The sequence below is a fragment of the Chinchilla lanigera genome, unplaced genomic scaffold (genome assembly GCF_000276665.1).
Source record: "Chinchilla lanigera isolate Chin_1 unplaced genomic scaffold, ChiLan1.0 scaffold00062, whole genome shotgun sequence".
NCBI lineage: Eukaryota > Metazoa > Chordata > Mammalia > Rodentia > Chinchillidae > Chinchilla > Chinchilla lanigera.
Window position 1 is genome coordinate 1,762,031 of NW_004955463.1, and position 25,663 is coordinate 1,787,693.

The following is a 25,663-nucleotide window of genomic DNA, read 5'->3' on the forward strand; positions in this document are numbered from 1 at the left end:
CTAAATGGTCAAAAACTAAAAGCTTTCATTCTAAAATCAGGAAGAAGACAAAGATGACTCCTATCAGCTCTCCTATTCAATATAGTTCTAGAAATATTAGCCAGAGCAATTAGACAACAGCAAGAAAAGGAAAGCCGGTGTAGTGGCGCATGCCTGTAATCTCAGCACTTGGGAGGTTGAGGCAGGAGGATCATTGGAGTTGGGAGACCAGCCTGGGCTACAAAGTGAGCTCAAGGTCAGCCTGAACTGCAGAGTGAGAGCCCGTCTCAAAAAAGACAAAAATAAAAAATAAAAAAAAGGCAAGAAAAGGAATAAGAATAGGAAAGGAAGGAGTTAAATTACCATTATTTGTAAATCACATGATACTCTATATAAAAGACCCCAAAAGCTCCACCAAAAGACTTGTAGATTTAATAACCAATTTCAGCTGTGTAGCTGTATAAAAAATCAACACTCAAAAATCAATAGCATTCTTGTACACAAGCAATGAAGTCACAAAGAGAGAAATTAAGGAAACCACACATTCTACAATAGCATCAAAAAATAAATAAATGAATAAATACTTGGGAATCAATCTAACAAAGGAAGTAAAAGATCTATACATTGAAAATGACAGTACTCTGAAAAAGGAGACAGAAGAAGATATCAGAAAATGGAAAGATATCCCTTGCCCATGGATAGGAAGAACCAACATAGAGAAAACGGCCATACTGCCAAAACTGTTATACAGATTCAAAGTAATACCAATCAAAATACCATTAGCATATCACAGAGAACTAGAGAAAAAAATTCCTAAAATTCATTTGAAACCAGAAGAGACCTAGAATAGCAAAAGCAATTCTGAACAACAAAGGCAAAGGAGGAAGCATCACAATCCCTGATTTGAAATTATCTGACAAATCCCCTGTGATAAAATCAGCATGGTACTGGCAAAAACACAGACCTGAGGATCAGTGGAACAGAATACAAGATATAGATACAAACTATAAACACACTAAACCACCTTATCTTCAACAAAGAAGCCAAACATGGTCACTGAAAGAAAGATAACCTCTTTAATAAGTGGAGCTGGAAAAACTGACTTTCCACATGCTGAAGACTAAAAGTAGACCCATGCACTAAACTACACCATGCACTATCACCATGTCTATCACCATGCACTCAACTACAGTCAAAATGGATCAAAGATCTAAATGTTAAAAGTAGCAACACTAAATACAGTGGAAGAGAAAACAAGTAGAAATCCTGAAGGCCTAGGTGTAGGGAGAGACATCTCGAATAAAGCCCAGAAGGCAAGGGAAATAGAACAAAGAATCAACAAATGGGATCTTACCTTAGTAAAACAAAAGCTTCTGCACAATAAATGAAATCACCAACAAAGGGAAAAAGACAACCCCCAGATTTGCAAAAAATTACAGCCAGCTGTTGCTTGGACAAAAGACTTATATCTAGAACATATAAAGAACTGAAAAAAATCAGGCCCCCATAATTCAAAGCCCCAATTCAAAAATAGGCATCGGAGATGCCTACAAACTTCTCAGATGAAGAAATACAAAAAGCAAATGAATATATGAAAAAATGCTGAAAATCACTGGTCATTCATTCGAGAGATGCTATCTAAAGCAACACTGAGATTCCATCTTACTGCAGAAAAAATGGCTATTATCAAGAAATCAACCAAATCAACCAGTAACAGCTGGAGGGGATGTGGGGGAAAAAGGAACCATTATCCACTGTTGGTGGGAGTGTAGACTGATAAAACCACTGTGGGAATCAGTGTGGAGATTCCTCAAAAATCTAGGATTAGAGACCTCATTCAACCCAGCTACCTCCATTCTGGGTATTTTTCCAGGAGAACTGAAAACATCATATACAGCGATATATGTGCACCCATGTTTACAGTAGCACAATTTGCAGCAGGTAAATCTTAGAAACAACCCAAATGCCCATCAACTGAGAAATGGATAAGACAGATACAGCTTTTTATATATAATAGAATACTACTTATCCATAAAGAAAGATAAACTTGAGACTTTTTAGGTAAATGGATACAAGTCATGACCATACTCATAAGTGAAATAAATCAGACCCGCATGTGTAAACATCATATTGTCTCACTAATGGGAAAAACTGAAAGAGTAAATAAGATAAAAAATGTACAATACATATTGTAAGTAGGGAAGAAACTGTTTAAAAGGAAAGAAAAACTGTGATGGAAGAAAGAGGAAAGGAAGGAAGAAAAAATATATATAAATATACACAAGATAGTTAAGATAGTTATATAGCTAGTTTCTCTGAGCTTTTTTTTTTTTTTTTTTTTTTGGTTTTTCTCCGGTACCAGGAACCGAACTCACGACGTTGCGCTTGCCGGGCTCTCTGAGCTCTTTGAAAAGAAAGTTTTGTGCTAAAACTTTTTTGGACAATTTTTCATGCTTATATCTTGTACTCTGAACAACTACTATGAATATAACAATACACAACGTATTAATTATTGTTACTCTCCTACTAGTCTGTTTTGAAACTGTTTTATTGTTATCTTTACTTTTTTCTGTTTCAGATAAAAAAATTAAAACTATGGCAAAGAAAAACATACATGAACATCTGTTCTGTCAGCAATCCATTTTGCTAGCTGTTCGGCTGCAAATCCAATTCTTTGAAGGTCAAAAGTATCAGCTCTCTTGGGCCTGCCTTTCGGAGGAAAATGCATGAATGTAGGAGCAGAGTTCATATTGAGCTGTAAAACGTGAGAAGGAAATACTACATGTAATACTATTCCAATATTCTTTACATATCATTGATCTAACACATTACTCTTTTTTGCATGACTTTTGGAGATAGCATTACAAAAAATCCAAATGGCTTTCCATTTAATTTCTGTTTCTACTCATATTGATGAACTAATGAATGAAAATGAACTAGTGAATTTGACTAAATTGTCTGAATTCTCACATTTAACATATATCATTCATATTCTTAATTGTGTTTTCTGTATTTTAACAGTTATTGCACTCTTTTCCTTTCTGGAATTTTGTCATTAAATAAGGAAATGAATCAAGGTATAAAATAGAAATATTGTGCATAGATTATTTCATTTCTTAAACAGTTATAATTTTACAATAAAATAAGCATATATGGGATCAATTTCAGGTTCATTAAAGGCAGACTGAATTTCCTATTACAAATGTAAATATTTTTCTTTTTTTGTAATGATAATAACTAAGCAGCAGAAACAAACATTTTTACTCTATACAACTTGAAATTAGCAGGCATCCACAATACAGGTTTTTTCTGTTTAACTTCTCTTTTAAATCAACTATGAAAATGGATATACCATGGAAATATTTTCTACAGGTAATCTGCATTTGAAAAGTATATTAAATAGAATACTACCACAGTATAAATGATCCTTATTATCTCTAAAAAAACAGATTAATTTGCATTGAGGTACAACTGCAAATATATATGCAAACTTCTACTACCCAGAATTATTTTTAAGATCTTAAACTGTAAGGCCAAGACATTTTTGACCCTTCACTTGCAATGCAGTTCAGTTTTTCCTAATAATAAGAATGAAATTCAACTTATGTAACATATATTAGGTAAGAGCTGACCTCAAGGTAAGGATATGCCAGTAAAAGCTTAGCTACCCATAACAAAGTTTACAGTCAAGACCAAAATAATTTCTGCTCTATAAATGAACGTCACTATAGCTGTCACATTTACAAGACAGCTTCCTATATAGTTTCACATAGCTCAAGCACACACGAACTGAATATTCAAAAGGAATCTGTGTCTATCACATATTTCTTACATTTTATACTGCAAATGTAACTGATGCTGCATTATTTACCTCCAAGTTATCTACGTTACTATTTTTCAGCAAAGACTGCTCACTGGCCCACGTTAGCCATGGTTTGCATGTCTGTCCCCTTCAAAACTCACAATGAAATTAAATTTCCATTGTAATTATATTAAGATGTGGGACCTTTAAAGAAGTGACCAGGCCAAAAGCACTCCACCCTCATAGCTAGAAATCCACACCTTCATAATCAGAAATCGGGCCACCACTGAAAGAGATGTGCATCCCCTCCTCAATTTCACCTGTTCTGTTTTTCACAATGTGGCCACAAGGCCCTTGCCAAATGCTGCCCGTTTGATACTAGACTTCTGTCTTCCAAAACTGTGAGCCAACATACTTCTGTTCATTATACATTACCCCATTTCAGGTATTCTATTATAGAGCACAGACTAAAACCTTACTTAAGCAGTGCTTTTTCCAAAAAATCACTTGGATTACGTTTTTGTCCTGTTTCTTTTCTGGCTCCTTATTCCTTTACCCTAACTTCTCAATCTTTCTACAGATTGAGATTTAACAAACTTGTGCAAATATATGAAGGAGGGTAGTCAGGGGACTGCATGCTAGTATTATTGCTAAACTTCTGTTATAAAAACTACTTAATAAACAATGATGCATCAGGCACAGAGTTAAATATCTACACGTATTAGTATCTCATTTTAATCTTCCTAACAAGCTTTATGAAAAAGACACTATATTATTTGCCCTATCTTACAGAAGAGGAGATGAAGACTTAAAATGATCATTCACTTATGAAGGTCAAACAGTTATTCAGAGGTAAACTAGAATGTGACCTCAGGTCTGCTGAATCTACATAGTTCATTACCGCTATATATGATACTTTCAGAACCCTACAAGTATAAAAATTACACTTTTTAATAAGCTTTTATTAAAACTTTGAACAAGCACATTATAACATTAAATTCTAAAAACACGTTCCTACAATATGGTACAGGACACACATTATGACATATAACATCATATATCTATCACATGCATAACATATATGTGTTATATATACACACCTTGCTTTCTCTATTTATATATATATATACTTTTTTTTAAGTCAGGAGTCTATCTTGTTCTATTTCCCAGTAGTGGGTTTACATGTAGTGGGCATTTAGTAATGTTGGTTAATGTGAATAAAGCCCCAGTTACCAATTCCTTTCTCCCTTTTCTTCTACTCCAGATTTTGTTCATTTGTGTTTCTCCCATAGATATAAAATTTAAAAGTTTAACATTCTGTAAATGTAGGGTTTTTAAAAGTTATATAATCCAATGCCTTCCTTTTAATTAAAATGTGCATATTTCTCATGGCTAAACAAAGCAGAGCACAACATGAGGTTGATTTTCTCATCCAGAGCTCCCTTTAGAACAGTATATTCATTAACCAGTTGGCCCATCATCAGACGCTTGGCCTCACCGTTTCTGTGAGAAGTATATATATACAATTGAATTTACTTTCCCCAAAACTCACCCAACAAGCTAAAAATTTTAAGTTTCTATCCTTTTTATTAATATTGTCTTCAGAAGCCACATTATTGCTGACACTGCTCTAGAACATCAGTTTACAGAGAATATTCCAACAAAATATGACTCATTGGGAAGGAAAATGCAAGCAGTAAAAATCTTTCAGTGGCTCTCAAGTGGAAAAAAATACATACTTTTCCCATTTTTACAAATTATAATTTATCAGAAAAATCATTAACTCCTGTAACTTTTATGCATTTCTGCATTTTACAATGAAAACTCTTATTGCTAAGCCAGGGGCTAGGATTTAGAAAAGACAAAGCAGATCTATATTAGGAATTCTGCCGAATCAAAATTAACCTGAGGAAACTTTTCAATTAAAACTTATCTTAATTACAACTCTCATAGCTATGAAAAAAATTTTTAAAAAGTTAATGTATATAAAAGAATTCAACCATTAATCTGACACTCTCTCTCTCTCTCTCTCTCTCTCTCTCTAAATATAAATATAAATAAGCAGCCTACAGTCAGAACAGCACAAACCTAGGGTTAGTTTTTCCTGAGAGAGTTGTTTTGTTTGAAATTTGAATTAGCTGTCAACATGTAAAGACTGAGAAATTTCATATAAAAATTCCTATCTGGGTTTACTGTGAGAAACTGATCTAGCACATGTGGCCTAAGTTTTAATTAGAGCTAGAGCTGGTCTCCTATTGAGGTCAAGCATGTCCTCTCCAATTTGCTAGAGACCCCATCCAAAAAAACGTTTCTCAATGAGACCAAGGGTCAGATACACACTCTTCTGCCTATTTTATTCTTACAGCAATGAGAAGTGAAAGAAAATGAGTGTTTCTATTAAACACGATTGATTTATGTAAAAATAAACAAAGACCAAGAGAGACTTTAATAAAAACAGGAGAAAGTGTATTTATTTGTGTAAATGAAGCACTAATATACCTGGTATATAGCAAATATGTAAATAAACGAAAATTACAATGAAACTAAACACAACACATTTTCGTCTTTCACTTCCGAGGCCTGCTCAGGGCAGACGTCTGTGGTTATAGCTCTTCTAGCAGTCAGGTAGAAATAGCGTTTGGCTATTTCTCAACACAGAAGGAAAGACGTGAGTTTTTAATGTGTAAATTTTCCATCTGATAATCTCTAAGACCAATTCTGAGTCTACAGAAACCAAAATTACATGAGGTATTTGGTTCTTATACCACTATTATTTTCCTTTATCAGTTTATTTACGGTTACATTATTTATGCTTCTTTGATAGTATATTATTGCCTCTCTATTCTATAAGCTGCTTATGAAGAACTACGTATGTTTTTCCTGCCTATTTATTTCTCCTACAGGGTAATATTAAATGACATTTGTTGAATGAATGAACACAAAGAAACTCATAAATACAAATATACATCCCATTTGTTTTATTCAAAATGAATTTATGAGGTTAAAAAAAAAGAACTACTAATAGGAAAAGTTTACTAAAGGTAAAAAAAAAATTTTATTATATTCAACTAGAAATGAGCAAAGATGACTAAATCTGGAACCAAATTAGTAAAATACTCACTGATGGCCCATTTACTATCAGTAGTAAAAAGTAAGTGCTTTCCCATGATCTAGTACAACATTATGCCAAAGAATATTAGATGTAAGAAAAATGAAATAGGCCATTATAGTCAAATCAATCAATGCTAGGTACTGTAATAAGTTTTGCATCTGAAAGAGACTGACAAGGTACAAAAATATTAAAAAATTATCAACTGTAGGATATCAGCATGATTAATAGCTAAAGACTGGGGAGTGAAATGGCTGAATTAAAATTTCAGCTACACATTACACTCAATGTTATAACTTTGGATAAGTGACAAAGTCTCCACATATTCATTTCTTCATCAGTGAAACACTGGCAATGACAATCTCTCATTTGATCGTTGGGAAACTAAGTGGAAAAATGCATGTGAAACACTCAGTACAGTGTCATGATCACAAAATCTCAACTTTAGTTAGGATGATGAAACAACCATGACAACAACATCAATGCCAACTAACGTCCTTATGCCAAAACCCAATACTCCCTCTACAGAGAACACTGTAAATGAGACTCTATCAGCCTGCTCAGTTCCTTATACAACAATTTATTTTCTAGCTCTTCCAGAGACCAGAAGTCCAAGATCAAGGTGGTAGCAGGCTTGGTTTCTGGTGAAGCTTCTCTTCCTAGCTTGCAAATGTAATTTTATTGCTGTCTTCACATGGCCTTTTTCTCCAAGCACATATACTCCTTGTGTTTCTGCCTCTTCCTCTAAGGATGTCAGCACTTTTATATTGGGCATGTAACCTCTATAACCACACCTAACCTTCACTACCTCCTGCAAGGGCCTATCTCCAAGTACAGTCACGTTATGTTTTCTGACTTTATCATATGCATTCAGTGGGATACAATTCAAGCTATAACACACAAAAGCATTTTTAAATAAATATTTAGTATTTTACATGTAAAATTGTCTATATCTGCCCCATTGGAGAAATAAAAATTAAGTAAAACTTCAAATGAACTGTATATGAAATATCATAAATGTCTACCAAATATTTCCTAAACCATGTAGAATTAAATAGCAAAATAGATTAATGCATGGAAATTGCGACTGTATGCTGAAAAAACACATTTCCTCTACAATACAGAAATCACAATGTATTTACTGAATTCACTAATGGTAACAATTGTACAGCACTAGAGATAACATGAACTGAAATTATTTTACATTGCAGAACGCATTAACTATTGTATTTATGAATTTATTCAGTGTATCGTATTTTTATCTGACAAAAATGCATCAGTCCTAATAACCAACTCCATTATGCATTATCAAAATAAAATACAACTTGTTTACCTGCTGAAAAACATCTGTTCCCTCATCATAGTCCACCATACTGAAAAACAGTTTGTTACAAAAAGCAGATGAATAGCGCCAGGAGTTAGCCAGAATTTGATATTCTTCATTAGCTTGCCTGAAAAGGATAACAGAGCAAAACATAAAATATCAGTATTCAATTATCAAATCCATTAATAAAACAAGTAATTCTAGGGCAAGAATTTTATATTGAACTAATAATACCTGCACACATTGCAACCTGAATAGTTACAGAAACATGAAAAAAGGAGGAAATATAATGACACAAAATGATATAAAGCTCAAATTTTGCTATTCATAAATAGTTTTATTATAATAGAGATACAATAACTCGTTTCTTTATCAAAACATAACACACAGCTCTGCTAAAACAGCAAAGTGGGGTCGTTCTGATAACAACAGCATGGAACACAGCCTGACCTGGCCCTTTAAATAAAAAGTTTGCTAATTTTTGTTCTGCGAGATAAAAACATTTTGTGGCATTTTCTATGCATGTAAGTTAAATCTTCCAGTAAGTCTTAGTAGAAGACACAGAGCAATTTTTACGCAAATTTGAAGACTAATTGTAATTCAGTTTTATAGAACAGCAAAACTGCAAAGTAAATACAGTTATACTGCACATTTATACATTTCATTTACCTAAAACTGCCTGTATATTCAAACCTAAAAGTAAACAAAAATTTCTGAGCTGATAAGCCACATGCTACAAACCTTGCCCTAAATTAATATTTATTCCTATATTGAACCCATTTTTATTGGATATTTTGCTGATTTTCCAGATGATAATGCTTTACATTTAGATGTAAGGAGAGAGTAAAAATAGAAAAGTGGCATTACTGGAAGTATACAAACACAGTAACACAAACATGAAATAAGTTGTTGCTCAAACATTAAAATGTAAGAAAAATAATAGTGTTTCTTCTTCATATTCAACTATTCTCAGGAATTTATTTCTTCCTTTACCCAAAAATGTAACTAAAGAAATGAATAGGTGCAATCCACAATAGCAAAGAGATTTAGTAGCGTCAGTGGTAGATAAAAAAATTGCAAGAAATATTTGGAAAACAGCTGCTTAAAATAGTTTTGATAAAGAAAGCTATAATCTCAGAGGTAAATGCAGCACAGTAAGAAGTTAAGAAAAAACATTAGATTCTTAAGTAGCAGACACTGGAGATAAGAAATGCAGCTAAACATAAGGGTAATACTTCTTTATACCAATAACAGACCCAACTTTTGTAGCACCCCAACTGACCCCAATGTCTAGCCTTTCTATTGTTTAATGATTAGACTATCAAAGAAATCATGATATACATAAGGAAAACCTGATTTATAAAAAAGATAAGCTATTGTTATTCTTAAAAATTAATTAAAACTAGTAATTCCCAAACAAAAACTGACTCCAGAAGAGTCAAAACATTAACAAAATGGTACTACCACACTTAGAAAAAGAGAAGATACTCCATCTGCCAAAAACTACGTAAGGTCTGAGATTTTATCCTACAGCCAAAAGCTAATGTGCTAATATTACATGAATTCTGATGAAAGATGGAACGTTGCTGGGTCAGAGACAAAGGACCATATTACTTCCTCTTCTTTTGCTTTAGCTCCCTTTGTCCCCAAGATGCACAAGGTGCCACAAAGGGCTCTTCGTGAAAGCTGGCACATATAACTGACTGCATTACAGGAGAGGCACGCTGACTTCAGAGGACTTACTACTTGTATTAAGTGATAGAAAACCTATGCTGTGTGTGCCAGGAGACATGTAACTCTTAAGGCTTTTCATGGCACACACAGCCCTGAAACACTTCCTGATAAAGAGCAGTGAGGCCTCTGTGTGCTTGCCACACCTGCTGGAACATGGAGGATGTGCAGGGCCAGTGAAGATGACTTCATCCAACAGCACTGCCAAATAATTCATAATAATAAAGAAATCACTAAAAACCAAAAACTAGTCAAGAGATATAATCCAATAAACGCACTTTCAAACAGTCTAAATGTATAGGCAACAAAAAGTGAACCAGAAGAGATTATGTCAAAGTAAAAAAACTGCTCCTGCATAACAATGAAAGTAAGACAGTGAAGAGACAAAGCACAGAATGGGAAAACAGTATGAAGGTTCCTTAAAAACTAGAAATAAAACTAGCAAATGATCCAGCGACCCATTACTGGGTTATCTGTCCAAAGGAAATGAAATCAGTATATTAAAAAGATACCCCTATATCCATATTTATCACATACCAACCCTTATATCGTGTACATTGATGGATGATAATATTAAAAATTGTAGTAAATAATACACAGTACAGTACTATCAATCTTTTTAAAAAAGGACAAAATCCTGTCATTTGTAGCAATACAGATGAACTTGAGATTCAAATGTTGAGCGAAATAAGCCGATCACAGAAAGACAAATACCACGTGGTTTTAGTCATATGCAGAATGTATTTTTAAAAAGCTCAACTCACAGAAATAGGAGGCAAAATCATATTTACCAGATACTGGGGAGAGGAGAGTGAAGGGATGGGGAGCGAGTGCTGCATGGGTACAGAGTCACAGCCAGCAAGGTGAAACACGGAGTGCTGCTGCAGTGCACAGGAAGGTGATCACAATTAACAGGATTTTATCATATACTACAAGCAGCTAGAAGACTTTTCAATGTTCTCATCACAAATAAATGATAAATGTTGGAGGTGATGGGCCGGACCGTCTAAGTATCCTGAGTTCATCAACACATAATATATACATGTACCGGAACATCACACACTGTACTCCATAAGGATGTATACATAGTATTATTTGTTTAAAATGATTGTTAAATAGCTATTTTTTTTGCCAAGTAAACAAAAAATCCAATACAAAACACAAAAAAAGAGGAAACATTTCTAGAGATAACATAATTAAAGGAAACTACCCAGTTTCTGAGTAAGAGGAATGAGAAAAGAGCAACACTGAGAAACACTGTGGGGTATTGGAGAACACTATGTTAAGATTCCAAAGATTTTCACAGAAAGAAAATTTTTCTGACAAGGGCAAACAGCAAGATCAGATTGGGTTGGTCATCAGCAACACCAGACACTGGCAGACAGAAAAACACCTTGAGAGTTTTGAGGAGATATTTTCAGTTTAGGATTCTATGTTGAGCCACATAATAAGGTTTGAAATAAACATTTTCTTTAAAAAAGTAAGGAATCTCAACTTCGCCTCCAATACATTGGCTGAGAAAATGACCTTAGGACGTAATTGATAAAAACGGTTATATAAATGAAGACGTGCGTAACATGGGACTATGACCAAAGCACTAAAAGAGGGAGAAAAGCAAGAGAGATGTGCTCTGATTATGAAGCCAGGAAGCAGCCACTGTGAATTACACCAGAATTTAACTGAATATCAAGATGAGAACAGAGTCTAAGGAATCATTCAAATCGTAAATATGGGGACTATATAAAGACTACAGTAAAATATTTGCTCCCACACAAGGAATAACAATTTTGAAAAGTACATAAGCAAGATCCAAATAAGAAGCAAATTAAAATAGATCATAATTTTTACTAACTGGTGAAAAAAAGATTATTTTTGAACAGTCTCTTGAGTGGGATAGAAGTTGTAAATAATGGTTCAGTAGAAAAGATATATATCACTTCCTGTTTTTCTGTGGGTGCCATTTATAGGAAACAATAATGTAGACACTGTTATTCCTTTCAACTTACTAACCTTAGGGCACAGATACATTGTGGTTACAGTATGGAATGCAAATGCTACCAACAACGACAACATAGAAGTACAGCGAATGTGATTTTGGTAGGTAAAAGGAAAGGAGAAGATGTGATGGGGAAGGTAGTGCTTGCTAATCCTATGTCACAATTCGGAAATCTAGAAACACTGTCTGTAGTTAATGAGCAAGAAATACAAGGATTTTGTTTGCTGTTATAATACAATCAAAAGAAGAAATAAAGTCATAAAAATTATAAGGGATAAATTAAATCTTTACCTATCCTAGCAAGAAACATAAAGATCAAGCTCACTGTAAGAATGCTGTTGTAACATCTGGAGACACGGGGAAGGAAAGACTGAGCGAACACAAGGAAAGAATCGCGATGGTCTCCAGCCCACACATCTGCAAGGGTGTGCACAGACTACAGTTCTTCTGTTTTTTTGTGCTGTTTTTCTTTTCTAAAATTTCAAATAGAATACACATTTTATGTGATTAAAATATATATTTTAAGAAGAGTAAATATGAATAGTGCTATAATCTGAGGTTATATAGCATAATTATCTTAATACATCATTTTACCAGAGCATAGCACTGGTAAAATGCACATAGAAACTGATCACAATACCCAATAGTGTAAGGCTGCAATGTGCTTAGCAGGTAGAGAACTACACAAGATTCTTTTTAGACTACTTTAAATGAAAATGCTTACAAACATTAATCTTACTTAACCATTTCCTGGTTAAGTACAAGGAATGTTAATGTTCAAGTTCTCTGCTCTTACACAGTTAATGTTTTGACGGAGGGAAATATGATCAATAAGTGAATAAATAAAAATAATTAAACACTGATATATACTGAGAAAAATGCACAGGATGGATGGATGACATTAAAAAATAATTGAGAATCTACTTAGATGGTGTGGGCACAAGAGGCTTCTCTGAGGAAGTGACACTAATATGCAAATCCCAAGAATGAGCAAGAGCCATCCCTGAAAAGAGCTACCACACTGAACACCTCAGGCAGCAGGAATAGCAAGTGCAAAGGTCTAATGAGGAGCAAACTTAAGACGCCAGTAAAATTGTAGCTGACATACAAATGAGGACATGCTGTTTCCTAGAGGAATACATACAAAACATACAGGTTAAACCCTCCTTGGTGCTGTACTCCAAATTCTAAAATAAAAGCAGTTGAAACAAACATGAGCCCTAAGATCTGCTTTCACTTTTGTCAACAGAGTAAAATACTAGTGGTAAGCATTCGTCACTGATTTTCAAAGATAATATAGTAACTTCACACAGTAAATCAGCATTGACACCACCTTTGCACATCAAAGGCTGAAGAGATCAACACTGCTTTTAAGTATTAAAAATAGCATTATAATTAAGAAAATAGTACACAAGAAAAACTGCATTCTCAGAATATTTCCTTTAAAGAAGAAAGTAAAAGAAAGGTTGTATTTTATGAAATGAAAATGGTCTAAATTAGGAAAAACAAAACAACCATTTTTAAATTTTCAACATCAATCTACAATTCTTCAATACAATGATGAGAAGGCAGTAACGCTGAATTTCTTTTCCACATACTGCTATGACCTAGCCCAGACTTACTAGAACATATTAAGTATACACTGATCCAGTTACTAATCCATATTTGTATAAATAATGTACTCACTGATGCTGGGGTAAATAATGAAAGCAAAGACCTTTATCTCAAGGAGCTTATGTTGCAGCGAGAATGAGAGACAGTCCTTGTACAAAGAAACATGAACTACAAGGTAATCATAAATACTCAAAGTTTAAAAAGAAAGTAAAAGAAAACGTCATAAAGACTGAAGAACAGTCAAAAAGAAGAAATTCATTTTGCCTACAAACATTCCACTTTTCAGATTAAATTCCCCAATAACCAATTTGGAAATACTATTCAAAATCCTAAAAATGTTTCCCATAGAATAGATAATTAAGGTAATGAAGACATATCCTATCTACAACTTGTATCGTCTGTCTCTGTCAACATACCAGACTCAAAGAATCTGCTTTATGAACCTACTATGTTTAGTCTTATGACATGGATTAAGTATTTTGCTTAGAGTAACTTTCCCTTCTTTCAAAGTTCACTCAAAACCATCTATACCCTACACTGCTGGCTGATGCAACTGCCTAAAACATATTCTCAGCTACTGAGTAGCACTATTTATTTTGTGCATATAACTGTTCTCTTTGTTCTGAGTGATTATCCAATGGCTAAGATCTAGTATAAAATAAGCACTGTAATGAAGTTTTGCTGATAGTGGTGATAAATAATATACTTTCTTTACCAATCAATATATTACAAATACCTTTAAAATTATCACATTAGATATTCTAAATTCTGGAATCAGACTAAAAGCTCATTTATATTTATGACATTCTATTTAGGTTCTTGGGGGAAATAAAACAAACATTTTAAACTTATATACCATGATAAATATAGTGTTCATGACTCAAAAGGTCATAGTGAATGATCCTGTTATAATGTTAGTAATTTGCTAATTTCATATGCAAATATGGAATTCAAATCTTAATCATCAATGATATTTACATTCACCACTTTAGTGTATGCTGCAATAATAGAGAAGTATACTTTGAAGTCTTTACCTTTCAGAGTCTAGTGAGAAGGAGGAATAGGCATGTACTCTAATACATAAAACAAAACACATATATTTTTTAAAAGAACAGAATGTAGGTGCTCTGCAGAATACAGAGAGGATGGGATCATAGCAGCCTGGGGCTAAGACTGAATGTGAAAAAAATCTGCAAATAACTGAAATTAGTCTGGAAGGACTAAAACTACAATAAGCAAGAAAGAACAGGTAAAACACAAAGTAACAAACAGTTTTAATAGAGAGTACTCACTCTGAAACATGCCTTATATGTTTAAGTAATAGAATATAAGCTTCTTATTAGAAAATATACTGGAATAGATAGAAAAACAAATAAGACTCTGCCTTTATTCTGTAAATACTGAGCAACTTCAAGTGTTTTTATTTAAAGAAGTGATTATGAAAAGCACTATGTAGAAAAACTGTATCTAGCAACCTTGTATACAACAGATTGGAGAAGGAGGAAATATATGTTTGGAATCCAGTTAATTTTAAAAATAATGTTACTATAATGGCCTACTAGGGAAAACATAGATTAATGAAATATAAAGATAAGACCTACTTTGCGTATATTCTCCCTTTGGAACCCAGAAGGGTAAAACGTCCAGAAAAATTCTCTAAACCATCTACTTGGGACTATCTAGAGTTTAAATAAGGAATTCTTCAGGAGCCAAAGCAAATGGTATTTTCTCAACTCAAACAGAACATTCAGAGAAAATTTAACACTGACAAAAGATGGCTTTCTCCTGTTGTATGTAATGCAGTAGCAGAACGATGAGTGAACAAATCTGTATCATTAAAAATAATTCAATGATCTCAAGAAATAAGTCATTTAATATTAAAGATGTCTACATTCAAATATCAGTGATAAAATTCATTAGAAAAAAATTGTGCCCCAATAACAAAGACTCTCTTCCCCACCCTTACCCCCTTACCCCTTAGGCTTTCCTCCATATCCCAAACTTCTTAATGCTTAATAGTAGACAGAGGAAGTTTAACAAGTACAGACAAAGGAACTCAGGGGATCCTTCATGTTTCTGTCTGCTTGGACTAATGCACAAAGTCAGATCTTGCTAGTGCTTCTTAGTATACTTCAGACCTCACCACCTTCTGAAATTGGAAACTGAAAAGCCACAAACGCTCGGAACACTTTAATCAAATAATTACATTTTCAACATTATTAACCAGAAGATACTTTGCTTTGGTGGTTCATAGTAATAGTAACCGTCTACTCTTAAGAATTTAGGGGACTGTAAATTGCTCCAGTAACTCATATGCAGCCTGAAGAGGGCAGTCAAGCTGCACCAGGATGACCCGGGAATGCTTAAACAGTAACTGCAGGGCATTGTTCTATTAAAGCAGTACATTAAATGTTCTCTGTTTTTCACTATGGGAACAAGAAAAACATATCACAATCCAAATTCTATAATATTTATATTATAATTGCTTTAAAGGTTATGTAAAACGAAAAAGGATTAACTCATCTAGAGTTGTACATACTTAATATATTTTCCATGATGAATGTAAGATTATTTTTAATGCTTGTGAAGAAATACTTTTTTAAAAAAAGTGTTAGTGTGGTTTTTCTTTTTAATGTTAATTAAACTTCACGTCAGATAACACATTCATAGAAAACTCCCAGCATATAGCCTTTTAATAATGTATTTATGATGAATTATAGTTATTTTAAAGTATGTCTGCATAAAACCACAAATTAAAGAAATTTTGCATATAGTGACATACACAGATCTGAAGTGAGCAGAAGACTGACCTATTACTTAAGGTTCTAGTGCCAGGGGAGGAGGGCTGGTAGACAGCAGCCTGCATAAAGATTTTAACAGGGTTGTTTCTATGGCTGTGATACCCATAACCAACTTGAATGTAGTGAAACACATTACACAGCTCCAATAACACTAAAGAGCTGGAGAATCAACAGCATGCAGCCATACTTTAACTGACTCTGCCTAATTCACTAGTTGACTGGTATATAAAGAGATAACGTCTATTAGAAGTCTATTAGAAGACTATGTTTCTTGCACATACATTTTTTTTTTCTTTACCAGACAGAAGTACATAACTTTTCTTGAAAACAGACCTAATATAGAAGCAAAATGTATATGAACATAAAATATATTGAACTATAGAAACCATACACACAGTTGAGTAACAGTAATAGGGAAATGTTTAAATATGGAATTAAATATGGAATTCCAAAATAATGGCATACAAAGTAACAAACAATTTATCCATTGCTCACTTAACAAGTTTTTAAATCTACTCTATATGCAAAGTATTTTATATAGTAATATACTGGATAAATATTTGTGGAGCTACTGATAAAGATTAATAAGTGACGACGAGTCAACAGATGAGTTATTCAATGTTCTGAAGAAGTCAGACTTAGGCACTTGCCTCAAGACACTTCAATCCATTACAGATACACTTACTATATTAAATAATAAAAAACAACACTGAGCAAATGCAAAACAATTCAAGTATTCTTTAGAGTAACTATTGTAATATTTAAAACATTTATTGAATACATAAATTAATATTTATTAGAAAATCACACTTAAAATTCTACACAGTTCCCCCAAGAAATCTACAATTTAGCTTCAAGCTCAGGAAAAGAATATATCAAGACTTTAAGAAACTTTGCTATAATAAATCAAGAAGGCAAACAAACTTAAAGAAACTGTGTCCCAAGATATGGAGATTATATGTTTCCTACTGAATGAGAATAACACCATCAATAACATGTACTTAAATTTAGGGTTTTTAGGGATTTTATGTACTGTATATGTGAAAAGTTCATTTTTAGAAACATTTTTCATCGAGGCTGGGGATTTAGCTCAGCGGCACAGCGCCTGCCTGGCAAGTGCAAGGTCGTGAATTCAATTCCCGGTACCGGGAAAAAGAAAAAGAAACATTTTTCATCAAACTATTTTTGTATAATACTTTTTGTTATATTACCAATAAATTATAAATTACAGTTATTTTATATACGTGTATAGATATATATGGGTACAAAAAATACAAATGGAATGATTACATATTCATCAACTCAAATTAGGCTTTGTTTTCCAGAGCAGTTTTAGGTCCATAACAAAACTGAGAGGACAGTATAGAGATTCACCCACCAAGGCTGGGGATTAGCTCAGCGGCACAGTGCCCACCTGGCAAGCGGGAGGTGGTAAGTTGGATTACTGGCACCAGAAAAAAAAAAAAGAGATCCACACATCACCTTTAAATAATTCTTAAAATACTGGTTAAACAGGTAGCCATTTGATTATATGCATTACATATATGTTATATTAAGCTGATCTACCTTGTGATATTATAAAATCCCACTTCAAGCAATGTTCTAATATTGATCTAGACAACTCTAATTTTTTTTACTGAATTGCTAGATCATCATAGGAATGTTTTATGCTAAACAATCAAGGAATATTCTTGACATTTTCTTGTTCTCCAGTTTTACTAAGGTATAAATGGCTACAAAAAGTGGATGTAAGTAACATACATCTGCGCAATTTGGTGAGTTTAGATGCATGTATACACTCCTGTTAGCATCACCATAATGAAGATAATAAACATCTCCATCACTTTCAAAAGTTTCCTTATGTCCCTTTGTTGTTTTCTGTTTCTGTTTGGCATTGCTTCTGGTATGGCTTTATGATAAAGGCACTAGTTACACCCTCATTTCAGATGAGCAATATGACAGCAATGCAGTGCAGCAACTTGTCTATGTCCCATGGCCAGGCATTAGTGGGCCAAGAACTATTCAATCTCAGTAAGAGAAAGGCTATGATCACACTTGTGACTATAAAGATACAGCTATAAACTCCATTCTCAATTTTAAACCCAATCCACCAACGTCAAAAATCAATCTGAGATATTTTTGCAATACAAATTCTTTGCACAAATATCACTGTAAATTTGAGTTTTCTAAGAATGAGTTTCAGGATTATGTATTTTACCCAGCACAGAAGTAAAGAACGCTAGAGGAATTAAAATGAGTATTTTTCATCAACTAATTCATTTGATACGGTAGTAGATTCTATTCACCAAAGTGAAATGCATTCATTTATGTCCAAAAGAAAAATAATGTATGAAATAATTACAAACTAACCACAACACTTCCAAATAATGTAATACTGCTCTTATTACTATGTAGCCAAATACAAAGGTCATCGTCAGCATTTGAATTCTGAAAACTCTGGAGTTGAGTACTAGCTTTGCATTTCATAATATATAAATCTGGCAATGTTATACATTTTATTTTCCCTTTTTAGCAAAACAACACTAACAACTTTCCTCTTGAGGCTTATCCTGAGGTTAAAAACATGAAGCATATCAAATTTATAGTAAATGACAAAGCACTGCACAAGTCTTTGTGTGCCCAGAAACTAGTTTAAAATGTACTAATTATGTGCATTTTCAAATCTCATCATCAGTTACTTCTCCTTGAACTCTCTGTACCAGGCCCCAAGGTTTTCTTTAATTCCCCTCAATAAACCAGACACAGTTTTGATGTTGAATTTTTGATATGCTTTTTTTTTCCTTTTTCTAAACTAACTCTCCATAGCTACAGCACACACTACAGACAGCACATATAATACCCTGGAAACAATATCACACAACCAAGCACATTCTGCGCATGGGAGCAGATGAAAATGCCTCATGAATTTCTTGTCATCCTATACACCTTAAAAACTCAATTATCACTTTCCAAAATAAGCTTTCTTTAAACATCCGAGCTAGCAGGTAATACAAAAGTTTTCTCATAAATCTGTATGCCTTTCCTTCATGGCATTTATGAGCTTGGTAACTGTAAGCTTAACAACTATGTAATGAGAATTATGCCTGAAAATTATGCCCAAAACTTCAATTACATTCTGATACCTGTGAGAGCTGCAGTCAAATCATTTTGTTAACCATTATCTTCCTAGTTTCCATCACAATACCTATACATAGCGACTGTCCCATAAATATTAGTTTAAAAAATAAATTAGATATCAACAGTATTATATAATCACACTAGTATTCAATGCTATGGTAAAAAGTTCATGAAATTAAGTTTCTTTCTGTCCACAGTTCTGTTTAAGGGTCTTGGGAAAGGGACCCTTATTTTATAGACTTTATAAATTAGAATTTTAAAAGTATAATGAATAATAAACATGTAACTTATTGCCAACAGTATTGAGAAACAACTCAGAAATATTAGAAGTTTCTGTTTTGGGGGTCTTCAATATATCCACAGGTTTGGTGATTCCTTACAAAGGCTCACAGAATCAGCAAATAGTCATGTTCATGGTTAAGATTTATTCCAGAGAAAGGATACAAAGCAAAATCAGCAAAGAAAAAGGGTGCCTATAGCAAAGGCCAAAAGAAACTAGATGTAAGTTCCCCAGAGTGATTTCCTGTCAAGTCACAAAGAACTTATTTAATTCTCTTAGGGAAGAATTGTAACAACATGTGTGAACTGTTGTCTACCTAGGAAGCTCGTTAAAGATTCAGTGCTCCAAGAGGGCAGATCATGCAGACATCCCTGTCTGCTACACAACAAAGTTCCAGTCGCCCAGGAGGAAAGCACATACAATATTCATCAGCCACAGCTGCACAACAGCCTAGCAACAGTGAGCCACCAGTTCAGATGACTGGTGGGACTAGCCCCCAAATCCTCATTCCCACACACAGACCAACACTGAGAGCTGGACTTTGTAAAGATAGTAATTTTGAGCCTGCTATGTTAAGTCTTTGTGCAGAAGTCCATTAAAATCAGTATCTTCTGATAAACAAATGGAGTAAGTCAACTTTGTCAACATATTTTGCTGATGAAGATATCAACCTACCACAGATAAGGAACATATCTGAGGTAGTTCACTTAAAAAAGTATTGGGTTATGTTAAATCATCCTCATGAGATCAAGATTACTATGCATTTAAGAGAATATCTAGGAACTCAGGCCAAGACTATGGAAAATAATAAATCTCACTTAATATCTAAAATGATTTTCATACACTGAACTTATGAAAACTAAAGCAAATGTGTAACAATAATATGAATATTAAGTTTAATTTATTAACATGAATTCATATAATTATTTCTAGCTTTAGCGATAAAAATGTTGAAATTTTGAGCTTTGCTCTGAATGCTTAAGGAAGACTATTAAAACTGTATCACTTCAGTGATAATCGTCACTAATACAGTACAGCATTTTTGAATTAATTAAATATCTTGGTACATTTTAAGTATACATAATGATCACATTCATCATAGAGAATTTGTAAATTTCTACCTGTACATGATATATCTTGGTTCTTTTTTCCCCATTCACCTACCCACTCCTTCAATCCCTCTTCCCATCCTTATTTACAAAAGCTTTGTTTCCATTTTTTCCTTCTTTTCTCATTTTTTTCTTTTTCCTTCCTTTCTTCCCCCTCCCTAGGTCCCCTTCCCATTTGAACATTTTCTTCCTATAGTAACACAGTTTGTAATATCTAAATCGTGGAAACAGCCCAAATGTTCATCAACCAATGAATGGGTAAAGATGTTGTGTTTATATATATATATATATATATATATATATACACACACACACACATATATATATATATATATATATATATATATACACACACACAATAGAGAACTACTCAGCCATTAAAAAAGGATAAACCTGAGACATATCTAAGTAAATGAATGGACCTTGAGACCATACTCTTAAGCGAAATAAACTGAGAAACCAAAAGTGTAAAATAGGGACCAAAATTTACAACAGATATTGTGAAATAGCAAGGACAGCATTTTTAGATTAAAAAAATTATTTTTACCCTATTTATTTCATAATTATGTAACAAAAAGCTTTTCAGTAAGTTTTTTACCAATATAAAAACATTCTTATTCACTTCTTTCAATAAAATGTATTAAGCACACAGAGTACAAAGCCCTGAACTTTACGTGATCCAACAACAATTTATCACCATTATCAACACCACAATAATATGTGACTATACTACAAGCACTTACTTATGGCCAGATTACAAATTTATCCACTAAAACAAGTATTATACCTAGGAAATGACTAGTTTCTATAAAATAATGACAACCAACAATTTAAAAACCACTTAGTTCTACAAGAGAGCAAGCAAATCTTTCCTTGCCAACATAATGAGGAATAAAGAGACTCTTGCAAAATGTAAACGTTAGGGGCTGGGGATTTAGCTCAGTGGCACAGTGCCTGCCTGGCAAGCGCAAGGCTGTGACTTCTATTCCCGGTACCTCAAAAAAAAAAAAGCAAAATGTAAACCTACACAAAAGTGAGGAAATAAACATCTGCCACCTTAGAAACAAACCCCAGAAACCTAGTAAGGTGGAAATGATAGAAAAACTGAGGAAAAAAGACTCCTAACAAGGTTAAAAAAAAAAAGGGAGGGGGGAATCACTTCAAGAAAAAGAGGATTTCACCAAAAATTGTAAAATACTGAGAAAAGGTGTAAGACTTAGTAGGTAAATAACAATGGCCACTGAACAATATAAAGCAAGAAACTTGTAACTATCCATACATGTTCATAAAATAAAATAAAATAAATACCTGGGAATAATTTAACCAAGGAAATGATTAACTGATATCTACAATGAAAATTACAGTGATGTAAAAAACTGAAAAGAAAACAAAAACACAGAACAACATCCCATGTGCATGGGTTGGAAGAATACAGTAAAATGTCCAAACTATCCAAAGCTATTTAGATTCAACAGAATCCCCCATCTAAATACTACTGCCATTTTTCACAGAAACAGAAACAATAATCCTAAAATTCACATGGAATCACAGAAGACCCCAGACAGGCAAAGCAATCCTAAGCAAAAGGAACAAAGCTAGAGGCATCACACTCCTGACTTTAACACCCAAGTCTGACCACGGCAGGCTGGAGGTAGCAGCACTCAGGAGATGCTCAGATGTTCACAAAATCTGCGTCTTTGTGAACTAAGGGGGCAAATAAAAACTAAACCACAGGAAGGCAACCTGCAGGAGAAGCCCATCTGATGAAATCCAGCAAAAAAGATGTTTAGAGTTAGCAGGGCTACTTCTTGAATACTGGACATAATACCACTGTCCAGTATTATGTCCCATCAATAAGAAAGTGAGCAAAATGCTACGTAAATAAAAGGATAAAAATTACATGATCATCTCAATAGATGTACAAAGTCTTTAACAAAACCCAATAATGATTTTGGCAACACCACACTAAATGGAGGAAAACTGTAAACTTTCCCCCTAGAATCAGGAATAAAACAAGGGTGCCTACTCTTACCATTCCTATTCATCACGGTTCTCAGAAATTTAGAGAAATCAGGCAAGGAAAAGAAATGGAAGGGATACAAATATGAAAGGCAGGAGTCAAACATGTTTCTTTGCAGGTGGTATGATCCTTTATAGAGAAGACCCAAACACTCTACGAGAACAACTTTAGAACTAACAAGGAAGTTCAGAGCTGTGATAAGATACAAAATCAACACACAAAAATCAGTAATATTGATATCAGTACATCAATAATAAACCTACCAAGAAAGAAATCAGAGAAGACTTTCATTCATGGTAACTGCAAAAGATTAAGTACCTAGATGAAGTACTAAAAAAAACTTAGATATCCAAAAGAAGTACAAATGATAAGAACATGAAAAACTGTTTACCATCTTTGGCCACTAGTGAAATGCAACTGAAACTATATTGAGTTTCCATCTTACTCCAGTAAAAATGACTACGAAGAACTTAAAAAATAACAAAAGCTGGCAAAAATGTAGGGAAAAAGAAACCCCGTTACACTGTTGATGGTGATATAGTCTAGTACAAACACTATGGAAATTAACATAGAGGTTCCTCAAAAAAGTAAAAATAGAAACTCCATCTGACCTAGCTGTAACTCTTCCGGACAAGTTCCGCAGGAGTTACAGTCATCACACCATAGTGACACGTGCATACCAATGGTTAGAGCACCACAATTCACAATAGCTGACCTATGAATGTGGCCAATATGCCCATCAATAGATAAGTGGATAAAGAAAATGTGGTACATATACAAAATGGAGTACTACTCCATAAAGAAGGATGAATTTGAGTCATTTTAGAAAAATGAATGAATCCTGAGACTACAATGTTAAGTGAAATAAATCAGAGAATATTAAATACTGCATGGTATCTCTTATATGAGAAACGCAAAATATAAATAATTTAAACAGAAAAATAAAGGACAGATGACAGCAAACAGGGAGGCACCTTGTGGAGATGGAAAATGGAATATGGGGCAGGAGGGTGAAGATGGGGTGGAAGGGAAAAGGAGTAAGAAATGATCAAGATATGTTACATATATTTACTAACACCCCCAAATGAAGGTAATTATTATATATCACAAACATATATTAAGAAAAATATACTACCAAACTATAGTAAAAACAGCATTGAAACAGCTTAAAAAGAGGTATACTGGTCAATGGAATAGAATAAAGAACCCAGAAACAAATCTATGCATCTACAGTCAACTCATCTATGATAAAATGTCTCAAAAATGTAGATTAGAGAAAGAACAATCTCTGCAATAAATAATGCAGGAAAAAGTGGATGCTTACATGCAAAAGAATAAAATGAGCCTCTGTCTTTCTCCATACACAAAAATATCTTAAAATGTATCAGAGACTTAAACATAAGACCTAAAACAGTGCAACTACTAGAAGAAACCATAATGTAAACACATCAAAACATCCTGCAGGGAATGATTGTTTGGATATTTTATCAACCCCTCCCTCTAAAAGGCAACAAAGCAAAAGCACAAAAATAGGATTTTGTCAAACTAAGGAACTTCTACACAGCAAAGGAAATGATCAACAGAGTGAACAGGTAATCTGCATACTGGAAGAAAACACATGTAAATTATCTATAAAGAGATTAATATCCAGAATATATAAGGAACTCAAAATGTTCAACAGCAAATGATCAAATTATAAAATGGCAAAATGGTAAGAACAGATATATAAGTGGCCATCAAGTATATAAAAAATATTGCACTTCACTAAACATCAAGGAAATGCAAACTCAAAAGCAGAATGTGATGTCATCTCACTCCAGTGTGAATGGCTATAATCAAAGACAAAAATAATAAATGCTGCAGAGGATACTGAGAAGAGGGAAATTTTTATACATGGTTGATAAAACTGTTGATAAATTATTACAGCAACTATGGTAAACACCATGGAGGTTTCTCAAAAGATAAAGACTGAACTACTGTATGACACAGCTGCCCTAATACTGGATATATACCCAAAGGAAGTACAACATGTGTATCAGAGAGATTATCTGCACAGCCATGTATACGGCATCATTGCTCACAATAGCCAAAAAATGGAATCTGAGGTATCCACTAACGAATGAATGCATAGAAATATATTTATATATGGAGACTGCCATAAAATATATACACATTTCAGGAAAATATAGTATAATCTCAACGACCAAGGTTACCTAAGCAGTAGTTCTCCATACTAATAAATGTCTGGAAGCTAATGCCCACTACTTTGAGCACCTCTTATAATTGTGGAGGCCAAAAATAACTCATATCAATGTTATGATGTCTCAATAAATCTAGTATTAAAATATTTATACAAGTTTTTCTTTTCCTGAAGTGTGTATATATTTTTCTAGACTCTGTACATAACTAAATAATATATGTAAGAATATAAAAAAAGAATGACAGCCTGTGGTTTACAGCAACACAGATGGAACTAAATAATATTACATTAAAGTGTTACAGAAAAATACGGTATGTTTTCATTCATATATGAAAGCTAAAATTTTGATTTCATGGAAGTATAGAGTAGTACAGTGCTCACCAGATTTTAAGAAGAGAAAGGCAGGAACACATCAAGGCAGGCTAGATAATACTTAACAAAATAAAAGTTTCACAGAAGAAATAATTATAACATTCTATAGCATAATAGACTGACTATAGTTCATGACTAATTATATTTCATAAAGTACTGGAACAGATGGGCTCCAAGGTTCCAAACTC

The 25,663-nt window shown here is 33.5% G+C and overlaps 1 protein-coding gene across 1 annotated transcript in view; it reads right to left on the bottom strand.

Moving 5' to 3' along the window:
* Positions 1-25,663, bottom strand: part of Tusc3 (tumor suppressor candidate 3) — a 214,412-nt gene that overhangs the window by 128,255 nt on the left and 60,494 nt on the right. Inside the window, exons 3-4 of the mRNA XM_005398343.2 lie at positions 8,224-8,341; positions 2,594-2,734 (exon numbers count right to left, since the gene is read on the bottom strand). Of these exons, the coding sequence (XP_005398400.1) occupies positions 2,594-2,734; positions 8,224-8,341 (259 nt within the window). The remainder of the gene's footprint in view (positions 1-2,593; positions 2,735-8,223; positions 8,342-25,663) is intronic.